This window comes from Podarcis pityusensis (assembly GCF_964106645.2).
Source record: "Podarcis pityusensis genome assembly, chromosome: 12".
Lineage (NCBI taxonomy): Eukaryota > Metazoa > Chordata > Lepidosauria > Squamata > Lacertidae > Podarcis > Podarcis pityusensis.
The window spans coordinates 57,265,267-57,285,802 of record NC_138037.1 but is presented as its reverse complement, the minus strand read 5'-3'; the positions used below and the strand labels follow the sequence as shown (position 1 = coordinate 57,285,802).

Below are 20,536 nucleotides of genomic sequence, written 5' to 3'. Positions count from 1 at the left end.
AGTATGCAGATGATACTCAGCTCTACCTCTCCTTCAAATCTGAACCAGTGAAGGCGGTGAAGGTCCTGTCTGAGTGCCTGGAGGCAGTTGGAGGATGGATGGCGGCTAACAGAGTGAGGTTGAATCCTGACAAGACAGAAGTACTGTTTTGGGGGGGCAGGGGATGGGCGGGTGTGGAAGACTCCCTGGTCCTGAAAAGGGTAAGCCTAGGAGTCATTTTGGACTCACAGTTGTCCATGGAGGCACAGGTCAATTCTGCGTCCAGGGCACCTGTCTACCAGTTCCATCTGCTACACAGGCTGAGACCCTACCTGCCTACAGACTGTCTCGCCAGATGGTGCATGCTCTAGTTACCTCCATCTTGGACTACTGCAATGCGCTCTATGTGGGGCTACCTTTGAAGGAAACTGTAGCTAATCCAGAATGCAGCAGATAGACGGGTGATTGGGACTGGCCACTGGGACTATATTACACCAGTCCTGAAAGACCTACATTGGCTTCCAGTACATTTCCGAGCACAATTCAAAGTGCCGGTGTTGACCTTTAAAGCCCTAAATGGCCTCAGCCCAGTATACCTGAAGGAGCATTTCCACCTCAATCGTTCAGCCTGGATACTGAGGTCCAGCTCCGAGGGCCTTCTGGCGGTTCCCTCCCTGAGAGAAGTGAGGTTACAGGGAACCAGGCAGAGGGCCTTCTTGGTAGTGGTGCCCTGTGGAACGCCCTCCCATCAGATGTCAAGGAAGTAAACAACTATCTGACATTTAGAAGCCATCTGAAGGCAGCCCTGTTTAGGGAAGTTTTTAATGTTTGATGTTTTATTGTGCTTTAATTCTGTTGGGAGCCACCCAAAGTGGCTGGGGATACCAAGGCAGATATGGTTTATCACCTGATAAACCATAAATAGATATGCCTTAGTGCTCTTCAGATGTTTGGTACCTTTGGTTACGGATCCCATAACTATTGGGAACTCCTGCTAGTCCATATGCTAGATCAGAGCTTTCCAAACTCTGTGTCATGACATGTTAGTGTGTCGGCTGCAGTGTGCAGGTGTCCTCCTGGGGCTGCAAAGGTGTTAGTTTAACTTCTGGTTTACTAGTAAAACTGAATTACTGCATCACAAAATGATGCATGTCTAAAAAGTGTGTCATTGACATGAAAATTTGGAAAGCTCTGCTCTAATACTTGACTCCTTTCATTAACCATGCAGACAACCTCTTGGCCCTGGTGGTATCTTTCTTGATCTGCATTACAGGCAGTGACCATTTTGCATGCATCCAACTGATGTGCGACACCAAAGCGTGGGTCCTTTTGGACCCAGAAGAGAGCAGAATGGGGTCAGAATGAGTCAGGCTTATGTTCTCTCCACTGGAAGAGAATCCCCATGCAAAATAGTTGCCACATGTATACATGCTAGATGAGCTTCTAATATAGTGGTTTTAAACAACTCCTAAGCAATTTGGAGAGATTTGATTGTCTTGATTTTGCCTTTCAACTTCCTTTTTACCATTCCCTTCAATTTTGGGAAAGTTTCCTCATTTGAAGACAAATATGGCTGTGTCAGATTTTCCTGCCAACTTTACATTTCAAAACATATTTGCCTGCTTTTTTCCAAGATGACTTTACCACAAGATCTCAATGTCTGGAACAATTTGCTTCTTTGACAACTAGTCCTAGAACAATTCATAATTCTTTAAGGTTAAGACTTCTGACATTGGCTCACAAGTAATTAAATCATTTGTGTAGAATATACTTTTTTGTATAATTTTGTTGTAAACTTACCACCAGGCAGTGGCGTAGCGTGGGGGGTGCCAGGGGTGCCAGCCGCACCGGGCGCAACACCTGGGGGGGCGCGAGTCCAGAGGAAAGGGACAAGCAATCGAGGCTTGGTTGGGGTGGGGGGTCGTCGTCTCCGCCACTGCTTTTGTTTTCCGCTGCGCTGATTCGAGCTGGGCGCGGCCAGGCATGCAAGCGCAGCGCGTGGCCAAGCGCTGCAGCCTGGGGAGCCGGCGCCTTAGCGCCTCGCCATCGGCGGCGCAGCCATTGCCCAAGCTCGGCAACTCGTGGAGGGCGCCTCTCTCTCTCTCTCTCTCTCTCTCTCTCTCTCTCTCTCTCTGCCTGGAGGGGAGGGGCTTTCCCTGCTCTTTGTTCCGTTTGAGCAAACACAGCAACGAAACAGAGCAGGGTGGGCAGTAAGACCCTGAGGCAGAATGCAGGAAAGCAGCCACTTCCTCTTTTCAGGTTTCCCTTCTCCGGTACCTACCCACCCACGTTTATTGCGAAGGAAATCTAGCTGACTGCAGGGAAGGGGTTGGGTGCATGTAATGTGTGACAAAGGCATCAGGTGTACGTCTTGGGTGGAAAGGGTATAAGGGTGGGGAGGTAGAGTGCATTTAAAAAAACCAAAACATTGTGGATTTAAACAAGGAAAATGTAGCATAATCTACTGTTTGTAAGGGCCCTTTGGGATTGGTTTTACCCATCTCAGACAGTTAGCTCATAGTGTAAATAAAGATGGCTGTTGTTTACATTTTTTTAATAAAAGCATCAACAACGATCCTTTTGCACGGTCTGTTGTGCTGTGTTGCAGAACTTTTTGCAGTTGCAGGATTAGGGATGGTGTTCTGTGCTACAGTGGCGTAGCGTGGGGGGTGCAGGCTGGGCCGGCCACACCGGGCGCAACATCTGGGGGGCCGCGCTCCATGGGTTAGGGGGCGCAAATTACTTGCCTTGCCCCGGGTGCTGACAACCCACGCTACGCCACTGCCACCAGGATACATAATCTGAAGAGTGGCCAATGTGTTTTAGCCTTTTCTTTAAAACATTTTTTAAAATAATAATTCAACCACTCCATCTAAATTTAAACAGAATCTAGAAATGGACTTTTCTGAAACTTCTGCAAACTTATGCCTGTCATCTTGCCTTTAGCCATTATTTCCTCTCTCCCCAAAGAGTTGCAACTTATGCGGAAAATACAACAGCACTCAGAAAATTTTCCCTGCTTTGTCCCTATTATGCTGAACAACTCTGGGTGTTCTATGAATATTTACATCATTATTAATGTTTCATATATTGTCCCTTACGGTAAGGGTCTTACCACAGATGCGTATTTAGTCTATATGGATCTTTAAAGCATGTTCAAAGGCAATATATATGTGCATGTATTTAATTCCATCATCTTTTCTGAAATGCAGGGTAAAATTAAATAATTCATTATCTCATGTTTCCTCTTATAAAAATAGTTTCAGAGGTACTATACCTTCTGTGACTTACTTTGCAATGTATTTTGTAGACAGAATTCCCCACCCTCCAGTGAATTGAAACAAAATTAAAACTTCAGGGAAGGCTATGTCTACTTGTCTTTAATGGAATAATGCATTGCAAGCTTTAAAAAAAGACAGCTTGTGAAGTGCTAAAATAGTGTCCCTTTACTCACGTGTAAATTCAGTGGCAAAGCAACTCCAATCACATTCCCAAATGCACACACGTCAGTCAGCAGGGAGCAGTGTTTGACTGTTCACCTGAAGAGCAAGAATGTCTTTACCACTCCCAATGATCCCACAAAAGTTAGGAATTAGGTGGAGGAAGTAAGAAAAGAATACTCATTTCAAAAAAGAGGATTTTTTTCAAACCTAGCAAAATTCTGTATTAAAGGCTTAAAAACTAGAAATCACAAAATCAGAATAAAATTACCATTAACTCTCAGAATACTTTCCAACATGCTATCTGTCTTTCAGAATCAGTTTGCAACACTTTGTCCTACTCCAACATGACCAAGAAATAGAATGCTGGAGGGGAGTTGGCAGGCAAAATCAGGCCTGACACTGAGACGACTCCTCCCTTTCCTAGTTTTCTGGACTACAGTGGTACCTCAGGTTACATACACTTCAGGTTACAGACTCCGCCAACCCAGAAATAGTGCTTCAGGTTAAGAACTTTGCTTCAGGATAAGAACAGAAATCGTGCTCCGGTGGCGCGGCGGCAGCAGGAGGCCCCATTAGCTAAAGTGGTTCTTCAGGTTAAGAACAGTTTCAGGTTAAGAACGGACCTCCGGAACGAATTAAGTTCTTAACCTGAGGTACCACTGTATTAGGAGTCCTCCTTAGGTTGTAGGTGGGAGCTAAGAATGAAATTCTCAGGATTATTTGGGGGGGGGGATCTTTCCAAAAAGAATACCCACAGCCATTAAAACAGGCTTGCAGGCCATGCAGAATGACTACGCACCTGGGAATAGTTTTGGGAAGTAAAGCACCATTACAGTAGGGGAAAAATGCTTCAGAGTAAACACATCTAGGATAGCACCATAAAACCTTGTGCAGTACCTGTGGGCAATGATTGTGTGAAGGGGCTGTTGAGAATGTGCCAGCTGGCTCTCCCTCAGATGCCAGTGCATCTTTCCCCCCCAGTTAACACTTCATTGGCATCCGTCATGTTTAGACCCCCCTCAGACTAATGCAAATCAGCTAGGGGTATGGGCAGGGCCTGCACACCAGCATCTAGCACAGAGCTTTCCACCCTTTTCATGTTGGTGACGTACTAAAACCAACCCCTTTCCAGCCCCAGGAGGCACATGGGGAGCGTTCGTGCAACACACCTACACATGACAGTCGATACACTAACGTGTCATGACACACAGGTTGGAAAGCTCTGCATTAGAGGCAAGAAGGCCTTTTTTAGAAAATGAAAGTCTTCTCCAAGACTCCAAATGAGAACAAAAGGGAATACAGACTTTGGCAAAAGTAATGCAAGCAGAGGCACACGTTGCAAAAAGGAGAATAGATTATTTAAATACATTAAGAGCAGAGAGGTGGTTGGACCTTTGAATGACAAGGGAGTCGAAAGTGTCCTGAAGGAGACTAAGGAGACTGTGAAGCTCAGTGAATTCTTTGCATCTGTCTTCACAGTGGAAGATGCATGGTAGATTCCAGTGTCTGAATGGGATTTGCAATGAGCTGCCTAGAACTTTCTGGTTGCTGGGATTCTTACAAATAATTTTTGATTAAGTGCACTTTGATTAGCTACACACCCTTGCTCTGTAAATAGAAGCACATAGATGGTTAAGGCTTCACAGGATCTCTAACATTACATAAGGGGCAACTGAAGGGACAAAAATACTTTTAAAATAAGAGGGTATATTGAAATATGCCATTGTTGAGGGAAGTGTGTGTGTGTGTGGCATTTGTGTGGCATGTGTAGCCAAAATGTAAAAGAGAAAGACTCATTTTAGATTTTATATCTGTTCCCCTTGCACTTAAGATTTATTATTACCTCCTCATGCTGCAGATGACTGGATCTGCTCGGTCGGCAAAAGCTGCAAGTAAAGCACATCATAAAAATGAAGCAAAAATGCACTTAAAACAGTAAGAAGTTACCCGAGGGAACAACTCTTTCCCTGTATACCTCAGCAATTGTTGAGGTCAGAGATACGTTATCTCAGAAAAATTTCACATACCTGAAATTTCAAGAACTGATTTTGTGTTATATTGTTGAGTGACTCAAAAAGAATTTATTGTTGTTGAGTGTGGGTGTTTGGTAGTCCTTCAGCTGCAGAACATAAACAGAAGTAACTGAGCTGGGAATACCTGGAAGCCAGGGTGTTTAATGTGCTTTATCATTTCCCTCTTGGCTCTCCTTTCCCACTTCCCTATTACTCCAGGGCAGGCTCAGGGCTGATGTTCCATTTCCTGAGCCATGGGTGAGAGGTCAGTAGGCCCACATACTTATCTTTCCTGTGAATTTCTCCTGCCTCCCCTCTTTCAAACGCTGGTATAAGCCTAACCACAATTAGCATTGGTTTTGGTGCAGAGATGAAATGTTAAACATGCTTGATGTGGAGAGGGAAAAGAAAAGAAGAATTCACCTGGGAAAGAGAATGGAGCACATAGTCCTCTCAGGGTGTACCTCATTTCTTAACCTTGATTTTTTAAAACATGAAAACTTACTTCTACACCTGATGTTAGGGTATAATCATGTATCTGCTCTTCTCCTGAGATAAACTGCCAATAACCATATAATCAATGATAATAATAGCCTTCCATCCCAGCAACCATCTTGCTTTTCTCTGTACTTCGTAATCACCATTTTTCATCACGGGTGATTAAAGCTGAGCACATCATTCAGATGTGGTATCATCAGTGTTTCATACAAGGTACCTGTATTCCCTACTTGGCTAAAAATACCTTGACTATGCATCTGATATTTGCATTTGCCCTCTTTGTGGCCATGTGACATAGACCACTTATAGTTATGACAGTCAGGTTGTGTATCCACAGCAGTGACCAGAGGAGGAATGACTACAGGGAGGAGCGCAGAGAGAAGAAATGCAATGGTCCACCTGTAGTAGCACAACCGGATGCCTTTATCTGCCCCACCTGCAACAAAACCTGTCTCTACAGCCACAGCAGGCGCTGTAACTCTCCAGTGGTTTGGCTTTACCCTCAAAAGCACACTTTTCTGACAGCAAGAGCTGCTCAACAGTGGAATGGACTCCCTCAGAAGGTTGTGGACTCCCCTCCCTTCCCCTGGAGGTTTTTAAGCAGAGGTTAGATGGTCATCTGTCATGGATGCTTTAGCTGAGATTCCTACATTGCAGGGGATTGGAGTAGATGACCCTTGGGATCCCTTCCAACATTGTGATTCTACGATTCTATGGTTCCATTTTCTTCTGAGACAGCCAACAACCATTCTTTAATCTTGGGTTTCCTTCTCTGTAGTTTTGAGCAAGTCATCTCAGGATATGAAACCCAAAATTCTGACTGTGGGACAAATGTCACTCCCTATTTGTTTCCTTTGTACGCTATCCATTGTCCAGAATGCTCAGTGAAGCATTTTTACTGCAACCATGTGAAACAGATGAGAGAAAGTGACTTGTCCAGGTCCACCAGTTGCATAGGGATGTCAGAACCAGGATTTCACACAGACGGGGGCACCTGGCCTGCGGAGATGCTGGCTAGGGCAGCTGAAGGCACTTCCTGCTCTATTTGGCATATAGCAGAGCAAGGTTCAAGGCTGAGAATGGATGACCTTGAAGGCGAAAGACAAAGCAAATGGGAAATTGCTTGAATGACAGGAGGAGTGAAATTAGCTCTGAGAGCAGAGGAACAGAATTGTGAAGGGAGGCGTGCAGAAGGACAATAAAGAAACAACGGGCACCCCCTACTAATACATGGTATGCGGGGCTGTCTTTTAAGGGTGGTCCGGAGGCTTCTCTGAATGCAGAATGCGGCGGCTAGGTTGCTCAGCGGGCTTTCTTGCTGCATTTATTGACGGCCAAGACGCACACGAAGGGGGCCGATGTGGAACAGGCTTATGCATGCCCAGTATCTGGAATGCAACCGCCCCACCTGCAAATGGGGAATTGCCTGTAATGCCTGCCTGTACTTAACTAGCGACACTCGCTGCCAGTTCTTTTATTGGTTTAGAACAAGCTTGGGACTAGTATATCTAAGTAGGCCTCCTCCTGGGGCACTAAAATGTGCAGAGAAAGCTCTACTACCCATGGCACAGCTTGGAGAAGTGCAACTCATGATTGTACAGAGAAATGCCTTCTTTGTCAGCACCTACCCTACGGAAGACTTCCGCTTGGATATTAGGGGTGCTTCCAGCATGCATTGAAAGCTTACCTGAAAGCAGGCCTGATTACTGCAGTTGGTGCTAATATTTTACTATGTTATGACTAGTTGCTGTTTTACTAGTTAGAAGTCAGCTTTGTACTCTCTGGAGTGTAAGTGGTGTGGAAATAGTTGTATAAATAAGTTTAAAAGTTGCAGAATAAATCTCATCAGCTCAAACATTGGTTTCTTAGGCTTCAGTCCTGTGTACGCTTACATAGAAGCAAACCCCACTGAACATGGTGGGCCTTACTTCCAAATAAATGCACATAGGATAGCACTGCAAGTGCACACAGGAGATGAGGTGCTTCTCTTCCCCTCGCCCCCATTGTGTACTTGAAGATGGGGTTTCTGGATTCCTGAGGGAAGGACTGTTGCCAGCAATTCACACCTAACGTCTTTTCAAACCACCAGGATCTCATATCCTATGTGACAGGGAAAAATAGTGGTGAAATAGAGACTGATTTATCAGAGACAGGACTACAAATAGGGACTATCTGAGGGAAATGGGAACAACTGGAATGTATGCTAAGATGATGGCCTGAGGCACTGAAGAACAAGAAGAAATTTTTATAAAACACCTTGGGGTAATTCAGAAATGCAAAGTCCCATTACATGCATTCCCTATTAAAACTAAGTGTTGTATTTACTCTGTGGAATTGAAGCATGAAATATCAAGTATCCATTTGGTATATTGCATTCTCTGACTTCTTTTTGTAATGTAGATACTGTTATGCACTCCCACTTCCCAGAGCACAGGGATGTTTCGGGGCAGGACTATCTGAGAAAACACTGGAGACCTTTTTGTATTATTTGCTTCATTTACAAGAAGACCGTAAAAGAAGGTAAACAGCCTCCCTGGTTACTCCTCTGATTTCAACTAGATTTCTGCCCCTCTTGCTGGGGTTCTGAACAATATTTTAGAATGGCTTTGCAAATGTAAAACACACACCTGAAATCTTCTATCAACATGACATTTAGATGAAAGCAGGCAGCTTATGTAGTGCCAAGCAGCCAATTTGCGAATGTACCATGGTTGGGATATATAACATGAGCAGTGTTCAGTTCTGAGTTATTTCTGGGACCTGCCTCGTGTGGGGAGGGGATGCTGTTTAAGGTGGAGGCAGGGCCATCTTTAAGTGCTCTTGGTCTCTGGATTCTTCAGATCCAGGCTGATGGTTGGTAACTTACAGTGCAATCCTGTGTGTGCTACTCAAAAGTAAATCCCTCTGTGTTTGGTGGGGCTCACTCCCTATTAATCATCACCATCAAACTTTATTACGGTTGCAGACCAGCATAAGATAAAAATTAAGCACATAATACTTAATAAGGAAAGGGATAAAAGTTAAAAGTGATTATAACTCACATAAAATTAAAACAGATAGAAACAAAAGACAAGTGGTTAAATGCGACTCTAAGGGAGGGAATTATGGGCCTTCAGTTTAGTCCTGATTTGTGGCACAAACCATCCTTCGACAGATGTCCATCATGGCAGCACAAAATCTAGCAACAGAGGATGTGATATCTAGGTTTGCAGCTTGGAGTAGTAGGGAGTTATAGAGTTGTTCTGTACGTCTTGGGAATTTGTGTAGTATAGGCAAGATGAGCCTAGCTCGTAGATCTGTATAGTATTGGCAGTGAAAAAAGGCATGTTCCATTGTTTCCACTCGCCCAGAGTCCTATGGCCATTTCTTCTTCTCGTAAGGAGTCTTCCTAAAACGGCCTTCCTGGGTGGCTGAAGGGAGGCCCTGGCAGCGGGCCAGAGGGAAAGCCCTTCACTGTTTGGGAATATCAAGGTTGGCTATATATGGCATCTGGGAGATGAGGTATTTTCTGGTTACACTGATTAAGAATTTCAGGAACCCGGCTAGATCTGCTTGGCATTCTGTGTCTTCTGCGTTCTGTTTAATGGTTTTTCTAGCTTGTTCACACCCCATGTCAAGTAGAATCTGTGGGGTGGAGCCTAGAGTTGTTATGTTTATCACTGCATGTTTCCATGTCGTTTGGAAATCATCCTTAAGAGTTAAGGGAGCAAGGCCACGCAGGAGGAAGGATAGTCTCAGCCAGTAATTAAGTGTGGGAAGCCATACTCTGGCCTCAATTCTTAGGAATCCAGTTTCAAGACGTATGGTAGCATTGGAGACGTGTTTAGGCACTTGTAGGGCTGGTCTCAAAACATTCAATTGAACCAGTTCTAAGGTAAAGGTAAAGGGACCCCTGACCATTAAGGTCCAGTCACGGACAACTCTGGGGTTGCAGCGCTCATCTCACTTTATTGGCCAGCATGACTAAGCTGCTTCTGGCGAACCAGAGCAGTGCACAGAAACGCCATTTATCTTCCTGCCGGAGCGGTACCTATTTATCTACTTGCACTTTGATGTGTTTTGAACTGCTAGGAGCTGGGACCGAACAACGGGAACTCACCCCATCACGGGGATTTGAACCGCCAACCTTCCAATCGACAAGCCCTAGGCTCTGTGATTTAACCCACAGTGCCACCTGTGTCCCTTGTAGTACCAGTTCTAGTGGTGTGCAATTGGCAGAGGGACCTTGTTGAGCACCATATAAAAGCTGTATCATCTATTTGGCTTCTAACAGTTTGAGGGCTGCAGGTATATTATTTATTTATTTATTTATTTATACATACATACATACATACATACATACATACATACCTACCTACCCTGCCCATCTGGCTGGGTCTCTCCAGCCACTCTGGTGCCTGCTCCCTACTAAGTGCATTGTGCAATTCTGTGCACTTAAGTTGTAGTAAATCCCATTGAACCTGGTGGGACTTCTCAATAAACATGCATTGAAGTAGTGTCTTTCTTTCTTTCTTTCTTTCTTTCTTTCTTTCTTTCTTTCTTTCTTTCTTTCTTTCACTTATGTCCTTCCCTTTCCTCCATAGAGCTCAGCGTACAGTTTGCATCTCACAGCAATCCTATGAGGTAGGTTTGACTGAGAGAAAGAGATAATTACTTGCCCAGCGTCACTTGGTGAGCTTTCTAGCTGAGCAGGGCTTTGAACCAGAGTTCCCCCAGTGGCACAGTGTACTTGCGTAGCCAATAGGTGCTGATACCTGTACTGGGTTCATCATACCCACCTACCTTTCCTTGGGGTTTGATTTGTAGCAAGATGCCACCATTGAAAACGTCCCACTGTGTCCTGGAACAATGCTACTTTGGGTCATTGCAAGAAATCTAAAATGGCTCACTACAGATCATTGCACTGTTGCTTTCTCTAGATGATAGCAAACCTTCTGGTTGGGGGTAACAGATGTCAGGGGCTACCCAGAGGGACACTTTATTGGAGGGACCTTCAAATCTGGAATCAGTCCTGTCTCCAAAGCTAAACCTGGCACCCCAGCACTGCAGCATACTGCCCAATTTCACTGTAAATCTAGTAATTTGAAAACTCTTATCATTTACCCTTCATATGATGAACACTGGTCTTCTGCACGTTGTATTAATGGAAGTACAATGGATCCCTGTTTTAGTTTTAGACTGAATGTCAGTAGATTACTAAAATGTACCCACGAAGCTTTTCACCCTGCTTTAAAGTGAGCATAGATACTTACATACACACAAATAGATGAAACTTACAGCAAAGTGGTCCTCTTCAAAATATACACAATAATGCTGCAGCTTTTCTAGGTTTCTGGCTGTACAGTATATTAGGTAGAAATGGGTTGTAGGAGAATACCAAGTAGTGCAGGGAATTAACAATACAATCTTTTCTTGCAGGAAACCTGAAGATTTGCCTTCTGATTCTGAACCAGCCTTTCAACAAAGGTCATTTTCATCATCTGTGGAACAGAGGTAATAATAACTTTATGCATCTCTCCACTTGCTTATACGCTGCCTGGCTTGAGGTACTTTCTGCCCAGCCATTTCCCATACAGCAGTTTCCATTAGCAAGATCACAGGTTCAGGGTCTGGTGTGAATCCAGGACCTAGACCTCACTGACGTGGGGAATCTCTTGTCCGGGATGTATTTTTTTTCAGGGTGTAGAAGGGGTTCACGTGATGGAATGGCTCTTCATTCAAAAGAAAGGATCTGCACAGATAAAATGAGGAGCATGTCAGAAAGGAGGCTCGGCTAGAGCGCTTCTCCCCATCATCTGGTTTTCCATGGTGAGGAAAGCACTCAGTTATATGAACCTACACTCTGAAGTGGTATCACTGTGACAAGAACTAGGCCAGAGAAATATTTCCCTTGTCGCCCTGTGTAGCAAGTGAGCTGATTATGCAAATTCGGCATTTCTTATTCCAGTGGGTTCTTTATGGACTGATAAGTTACAAATGCACTTATGTGATAAAAAGATTCTCAGGAGCTTTTGATTGCTAGTTTTGTAATAAACGATAGTGGATCAATGTTCCATTTATAATTTAGGGAATATGTGTTTCTGAAAGGTCACCAGCAAACTCTGCTGGTTTAATTACAACAGAAAAGAGAGCTGGTAATCTTTATCATCAACACTAGAAGCTGGTTTCTCCCCCAATTCCCTGTTGGAGATCTGTATGATTTGAATAAGCAATGTAGAGCTCAGAGTCTTTGGAGATATATAAGTCATGGGATGCTTGAAGCTATTTCCTCTTTCCATGTGAAAATCAATGCTTGGTAGGAATTCTTGCCTTCAAGAATTCTTACAATATTTCAGAGCTGAGCCCAGAACCTATTTCTAGCAGTCATTTATTGAGTTTCCAATATCAGGACAAAATTGAGAGTGGGGCACAGCAGGATTTTCAGTGAGATTAAAAAAGAAGTTGGCTTGTTGCAAGATCCGTTTATCAGAGCTGTTTATGGGAGCTGTTACAGGCTGCGGACACTGCATTTACTTAAGAAGATGCCCTGTGGAACTTAGTGGGGCTTACTTTTGAGTAAATGTGTATGATCAGGAAGCATCCCATTCAAATTTTGCCTTAGCCATGAACTCACTAGGTCAGGGTTGGCTCCACTGAGATCTGTGGCTGAGAACCTGCCCTGGCTCCTTATATATCTCTGTTACAGAAGCCTGGCCCTCTGAGCTGGGCAGCTGGTTTTCCCTGTCACAGACTCCCTCAGAAGGTGGTGGACTCTCCTTCCTTGGGGGTTTTCAAGCAGAGGTTGGGTGGCCATCTGTCATGGATGCTTTAGCTGAGATTCCTGCATTTCAGGGGGTTGGACTACATAAGCCTCAGGGTCCCTTCCAACTCTGTGATTCCATGATTCTATGCATATTGAAGAATATGACTAATATAATGCATAACTTGGCCCTGAATGAGCAAGGGATTGCAGCTCAAGACAATTCAGAAGCACAATGTTTTTTGTTTGTTATTACATTTCTATCCCACTTTCCTCCAAGGAGCTCTAGGGACACTTGTGGTTTTCACTCTTCCCACGTTATCCTCGCAACAGCATGGAGGTGGATCCCCTGGTGAGCTTCCTGGCTGAGGGGCTTTGGCCTCCCAATTTCTAGTACAACACATGATGACTCTCTTGTTAATTAGCCTCTGTTGCATTTTAATGTGGTGTTGAGGGTATAGTTAGCTCTTATTCTCAGATTTTTCTGGAGGTTTGATAGGCGTTTTGTAGAGTTCTCTGAAAGTGGCTGTGGTGGTGAGTTGAAAAACAAGGGACATCTATTAGATCCCAAAGAGGCTGTAATAAGTGACATGTCATCTCCATCATACACTAACCATGGTTATGTCCGCACTTGGCCTGTTTGAGTCATATTACACACAGCAGTCTAAGGACAGGATGTTTGTTTAATTAGTCTTCTGTATTATTATAAAATGAGGAAAAATGAATAATTAATCATTCCCTTTCTGGTGTTTTGAAGTGCTGACCCCTGCTGATCCTTAGTTCATTGTAACAATTGCAGCAGAGAATTGCTTTGAAGTGTTTGAGAAAGGGGCTAATGAATGATTGCAAGTAGAATTTTTTAAAAAGGAAGGCCGTTGCAGTACTTTTTACTGCTGAAGTGGGACACACATCCTATGAAGGACTTGCATTGTTAAAAATGCTTTTGCTGTACGGAAGTGTTTGATAGTAGCCTGTATTCTGCTGCCACCAAGTTTTATTGAAGATATTTGGAACGTTCTGCTGAAGTGACTGCTGTTGGAGGGATATTGAGAGGCATCCGTACAAAAACTTGAGACAAATAGGGAATAGAGAAAAATCAACATACCAACAACAACAATACCCTTCATCTGAGGATCACAGGGTGGTTTACAATATAAAAACATGAAAATACATAACATGTTGTTGTTTAGTTGTGTCCGACTCTTCGTGACCCCATGGACCAGAGCACGCCAGGCACTCCTGTCTTCCACTACCTCCCGCAGTTTGGTCAGACTCATGTTTGTAGCTTCGAGAACACTGTCCAACCATCTTGTCCTCTGTCGTCCCCTTCTCCTTGTGCCCTCCATCTTTCCCAACATCAGGGTCTTTTCCAGGGAGTCTTCTCTTCTCATGAGGTGGCCAAAGTACTGGAGCCTCAGCTTCACGATCTGTCCTTCCAGTGAGCACTCAGGGCTGATTTTCTTAAGAATGGAGAGGAATGGAGAGGTTTGATCTTCTTAATACATAACATAGAAACAAACAAATTTAGAAGGCCATAGATCAGGGTCAGCAACCTTTTTCAGCTGTGGCCCCCTGCTGAAAAAGTTTGCTGACCCCTGCTCAAAAATTTAAAATTTATATCAAGAACATCAAGGGGGGAATGGAACATCAGAGAAGTGTTCATGATGCAGATGCTTCTGGACCATGCCCAAAAGCAACCCCATTTGGAGTGCATTGCAGTGATACAATACTGAAGTTACCAACGCATGACTTACAGTGGGGAAGTGATTCCTGCGCAGGAGCAGCTGCAGCTGACATATGAGCTGAAGCTGATGAAAGGCACTCCTGTGCTTCAAGGGACAACAGTAGTTCAAGGAGCACCACCAAACTATGTACAGTGGTACCTTGGGTTACAGACGCTTCAGGTTGCAGACTCCGCTGACCCAGAAATAGTACCTCGGGTTAAGAACTTTGCTTCAGGTTGAGAACAGAAATCGCGCAGCGGCAGCAGGAGGCCCCATTAGCTAGAGTGGTGCTTCAGGTTAAGAACAGTTTCAGGTTAAGAACGGACCTCCGGAACGAATTAAGTTCTTAACCCGAGGTACCACTGTACATGCCCCTTCTCAGGGAGGGCAGTCCCATCCAGGACAGGCAACCAGCCTGCCTCCCAGAGATGAGAACCACTCACCCACTTAGAGGCAGATTTGCAAACTTTGGGTTCAGCTAACCATAGTTGGCAAAAATGCTGATGCTAACAGTTGAGGTGGACAAAGGCCCACTGCTATCTATTTTACTTTTGCTAATTCTAATTCTTTAATTGCATCTTGAAGCACTTTGTTTCCATAGCCAAAATGTCTGGCGGGTCTTCTGCAGTCGCTGGAACCTATGTGAGATAGACTGCATACTTTCAGATGTTCATTTATTCCTGACCTTGAGAAAAGCACAAAATATCTGCATTTATACCACCACAGCTTGTTGTATAGTGGTTTTATCTGTATCTTTAATAGCTTTTTTGATCATGGATTGCTATTTTATGGCTTTTTTCCTGTGCTGTCAACACCAGACTTTTAAGAGGTTTGATTGTTTTATAGCTTTGGTTCTAATAAATGAAGAACTTAATCACGGAATGTTTAAGTAGGCCATAATAGCTGCAACTTTATTGAGCTTATTGATTGATGTAGAACCTTTAGTTTCTGTGCTGCCTCAAGGAAACCTCTCATTAGCGGCTTCTTTTTGTTTCTTTTTTACTCAAGACAGCTGACCACTGCATGTGGAAAGCCTGGTTGCACCAGACACAGTTCCTCCGGTGCTGCTGAACTGGAAAAGGAATGTGGGACTTTCCCCTTCCTGCTTGGTTCAGCTGCTGACAGGAACACCCATAGGCAATGTAAGGTGCATTTTCGAGTATTCCAATAATATACCAAATACATAGCAAAGTAATAGACATGGGAGGAGGGGGAAAGAGCAATGAATGATGAGTCCAACAAAGGGGACGCCGTGGGGAAGGTTACAGCTTGTGAAGAGAGCTTAGCCATGAGTCTGGTTTGGACAACACCCCTAGCTCAGCACGGCGTGGGCAGCAGAATGGACCAGGGAAGAGCAAAGCAGCTGAGAACTCGGTTTCTAGAACCCCACATTTGCACAGTCTCACTAAGTCAAGGTTTGGTTTTGCATGCTGGACAAGCCAAGCCAGTGAGGTGAGTAGGGATGCACAGGGATTTCCTACTGGAGTCAGCATGCCAGCTGATAAATGTGAGAGAGTCTCAGACGCATCCCAATTTCCGTAATTGGGATAATATGAATGCACAGGAGAATAAAAGAAGCTAAACCATTGTGAGAAAGCATAGTTCTATTCCTAAGACCTGACCAAAGTTTGGGTGGTGCTGGGGAGGCACTAACAGCTGGGTTCTTCCACAGTTGCAGCAAGGAACCCACCCATTTTTCTGGGAGTGGTCAAGAAATAATACTCCCCTGCCACCCTTTTAAGTTTAAGAGAATTAAGTATGCCTGCAAATTCAGTCTGGAAAAATGTGCTCCAGGTATCAGAAGTTTGAAAAATACTGATCTAGACTTTGGTATGCTAATGTCTTCAGCCCCGTTGACCTTTTCTTTGGATAGCGGGGAGCAAAAATGGCTCGGCAGGAGACATTAAATAGCTTTTTTTGGTAGTGACTTTTGTAGCAGATTCCCCCATCCCACTTTCTTCTTGAAAAACTCCAGCTTTCCAAATCTCTTTAATTTTATTGTCTTCTCTTTACCTTTGTAGTACTGAAAGAGTGAGGCTTTGCCTCTATTTTATCCAGCACTTTTATAGTACCCTGACACTCCTAGCGTTCACCTTCTGAAATCTTTCCTAGCAGAGGGAGGGGCAGGAGCTAGAGCTGGATAAAGTGCTGAACTGCGTTTGGCAATTTGGCTGACACAGTTCATCATCTCAAACATGTTCATTGCAAATCCCGCTCTCCCCACTCTGGTAATTTAAATTACAACGCATAATTAACTTGAGGAATTCACTACCACAGAAACGAGGAGATGGCAAATAATTTAGATGGTTTTAAAAAAAGGATTAGACAAGTTCATGGACGAGAGGTCTGTCAACAGCTATTAGCCATAATAGCTAATTGGAACTTCCATGCATGCTCAGGGGCCACAAAACTGATTTACTTTTGAGGAAAGAAACTGAAAGTTGGGTGAGAAGAGGAATGGAATGGAGCATCCTTGACGAGAGTATGGAACATCAACGCTCCACATTGCAACACTTTGTTGCAGGTCCCACTTGTATACTTCTGAATACCAAATCTTGGGGGCATAACGCATAGTATGACCTTCATGCCCTACTTACAAACTTCTCTAGAGACATCTGACTTGAGACTCTTGGAAATAGAATATTTGACTAGCTGAACCTTTGTTTGATTCAGTCAGGCAGGTCTTCTCTTCTTATGCAAATATAGTATGTTTTCTTTGTCATATGGTGTTGTATTGTGTGGTGTTGTCAAAGTTTACGAAAATGACCTATCTTTCTACATCCTTAAATCACAGTTCATATGTTGCACCTGCAGTTTTGTTACCATTGTCAAGCTACTCTTTGACTTGCATATACAGATGTTCTGATCATGTGAGAAACTTTGACTAACTGACTTAATCTCATGCAAACATGTAGAACCGCCACATAAAATCATAGAATTGTCGAGTTGGAAGGGACCCTGAGGGTCATCTAGTCCAACCCCTTGCAATGCAGGAATCTCAACTAAAGCATCCATGATAGATGAACATCCAACCTCTGCTTAAACACCCCCCCCCCCCCGCGGAAAGAGAGCTCACCTCCTCCTGCGGGACTCTATTTCACTCCTGAACGACTCCTACTCTCAGAAAGTTCTCTCTGATATTTAGTTGGAATTTCATTTCTTGCAACTTGAAATCATTGATTCGTGTCCTACCCTCCATAGCAGGAGAAAACAAGCTTGTTCCCTCTTCCATGTGACAGCCTTTCAGATATCTGAAGAGGGCTATCATATCTCCTTTCATTGTTCTCTTTTCCAGGCTAAACATACCCAGCTCCTTCAACTGTTCCTCATAAGGCTTAATTTCCAGACCCTTGATTATTGTGGTCACCCTTCTCTGCACACATTCCATCTTGTGAACATCCTTCTTAAATTGTGGTGCCCAGAATTGAACATAGTATTCCAGGTGTGGTCTGACTAAGGCAGAATAGAGTGGTACTTTTACTTCCCTTGATCTGGACACTATACTTCCGTTGATAAAGCCTAGAATTGCATTAGCTTTTTTTGCTGCTGCATCCACACATCACCCATGCTAAGCCTGCGGTCTACTAAGACCCCGAGATCCTTTTCACATGTACTACTGGTAAGCCAGCTGTTCCCCATCTTATATTTCATAGAATCATAGAATCATAGAGTTGGAAGAGACCACAAGGGCCATCGAGTCCAACCCCCTGCCAAGCAGGAAACACCATCAGAGCACTCCTGACATATGGTTGTCAAGCCTCTGCTTAAAGACCTCCAAAGAAGGAGACTCCACCACACTCCTTGGCAGCAAATTCCACTGTCAAACAGCTCTTACTGTCAGGAAGTTCTTCCTAATGTTTAGGTGGAATCTTCTTTCTTATAGTTTGGATCCATTGCTCCGTGTCCGCTTCTCTGGAGCAGCAGAAAACAACCTTTCTCCCTCCTCTATGTGACATCCTTTTATATATTTGAACATGGCTATCATATCACCCCTTAACCTCCTCTTCTCCAGGCTAAACATGCCCAGCTCCCTTAGCCGTTCCTCATAAGGCATCGTTTCCAGGCCTTTGACCATTTTGGTTGCCCTCCTCTGGACACGTTCCAGTTTGTCAATGTCCTTCTTGAACTGTGGTGCCCAGAACTGGACACAGTACTCCAGGTGAGGTCTGACCAGAGCAGAATACAGTGGCACTATTACTTCCCTTGATCTAGATGCTATACTCCTATTGATGCAGCCCAGGATTGCATTGGCTTTTTTAGCTGCCGCGTCACACTGTTGGCTCATGTCAAGTTTGTGGTCAACCAAGACTCCTAGATCCTTTTCACATGTACTGCTCTCAAGCCAGGTGTCCCCCATCTTGTATTTGTGCCTCTCATTTTTTTTGCCCAAGTGCAATACTTTACATTTCTCCCTGTTAAAATTCATCTTGTTTGTTTTTGCCCAGTTCTCTAATCTGTCAAGGTTGTTTTGAAGTGTGATCCTGTCCTCTGGGGTGTTAGCCACCCCTCCCAGTTTGGTGTCATCTGCAAATTTGATCAGGATGCCCTTGAGTCCATCATCCAAGTCGTTGATAAATATGTTGAATAAGACCGGGCCCAGGACAGAACCCTGTGGCACCCCACTAGTCACTCTTCTCCAGGATGAAGAGGAACCATTGATGAGCACCCTTTGGGTTCGGTCAGTCAGCCAGTTACAAATCCACTGAGTGGTAGCATAGTCAAGACCGCATTTTACCAGCTTCTTTACAAGAATATCATGGGGCACCTTGTCAAATGCCTTGCTGAAATCAAGGTAGGCTACATCCACTGCGTTCCCTTCATCTACCAGGCTTGTAATTCTGTCAAAAAACGAGATCAGGTTAGTCTGACATGACTTATTTTTCAGAAATCCATGCTGACTATTGGTGATCACAGCATTCCTTTCTAGGTGCTCACAGACTGTTTGCTTAATGATCTGCTCCAGAATCTTCCCTGGTATTGATGTCAGACTGACTGGGCGGTAATTATTTGGGTCCTCTCTTTTCCCCTTTTTGAAAATAGGGACAACATTTGCCCTCCTCCAGTCTGCCGGGACTTCGCCTGTTCTCCAGGAATTCTCAAAGATGACTGCCAGTGGTTCTGAGATCACATCTGCCAGTTCTTTTAATACTCTTGGATGCAGTTCATCTGGCCCTGGAGACTTGAATACATCTAAACTAGCCAAGTCTTCTTGTACTATCTCCTTAGTTATTCTGGGCTGTGTTTCCTTTGCTGAATCATTTGCTCCAAATTCTTCAGGTCGGGCATTGTTTTCTTTATCGGAGAAGACTGAGGCAAAGAAGGCATTGAGGAGTTCAGCCCTTTCTGTGTCCCCTGTTTGCATTTCACCATCTTCTCCTCTGAGTGACCCCACTGTTTCTTTGTTCTTCCTTTTGCTATGAACATACCCATAAAAGCCTTTTTTGTTGCTTTTAACCTCTCTAGCAAGCCTGAGTTCATTCTGTGCTTTAGCTTTTCTGACTTTGTGTCTACACGTGCTGGCTATTTGTTTGAATTCCTCTTTGGTGGTTTCCCCCCTTTTCCATTTTTTGTACACATCCTTTTTTAATCTTAACTCAGTTAAAAGTTCTTTAGATAGCCACCCTGGCTTCTTTAGGCACCTTCCATGTTTCCGTCTCATTGGTATTGCCTGACATTGTGCTTTTACTATCTCCCTCTTAACAAACTCCCAGCCATCATGAACTCCCTTTCCTTTTAGTATTACTGTCCATGGGATCTCACCCAGCACTTCCCTAAGTTTTATGAAGTCGGCTTTCTTAAAGTCAAGAAATTGAGTCCTAGTATGCTTGGCTGCTCCTTTCCGCTGTATAGTAAACTTCAGAAGAGCATGATCACTCGCGCCTAATGATCCTTCCACTTCTACCCCACTAACCAGGTCATCAACATTGGTTAGGACCAGATCTAAAATGGCTGTTTCTCTTGTTGCTTCTCCCACTTTCTGGACAATGAAGTTGTCTGCAAGGCCAGTGAGGAATCTGTTTGACCTTATGCTCTTGGCTGAGTTTGACATCCAACAAATATCCGGGTAATTGAAGTCCCCCATTACTACTATCTCCCTTCCTTTTGCATGCTTGGCCATCTGTTCCAGGATGGCATCATCTA

General features: G+C 44.1%; 1 protein-coding gene across 2 annotated transcripts in view; it reads left to right on the top strand.

Moving 5' to 3' along the window:
• TPK1 (thiamin pyrophosphokinase 1) overlaps positions 1-20,536 on the top strand; it is a 244,035-nt gene that overhangs the window by 25,696 nt on the left and 197,803 nt on the right. For both annotated transcript variants that reach the window (XM_080976012.1, XM_080976006.1), the window contains exon 3: positions 11,351-11,425. In XM_080976012.1, coding sequence (XP_080832138.1) covers positions 11,351-11,425 — 75 coding nt within the window. The remainder of the gene's footprint in view (positions 1-11,350; positions 11,426-20,536) is intronic.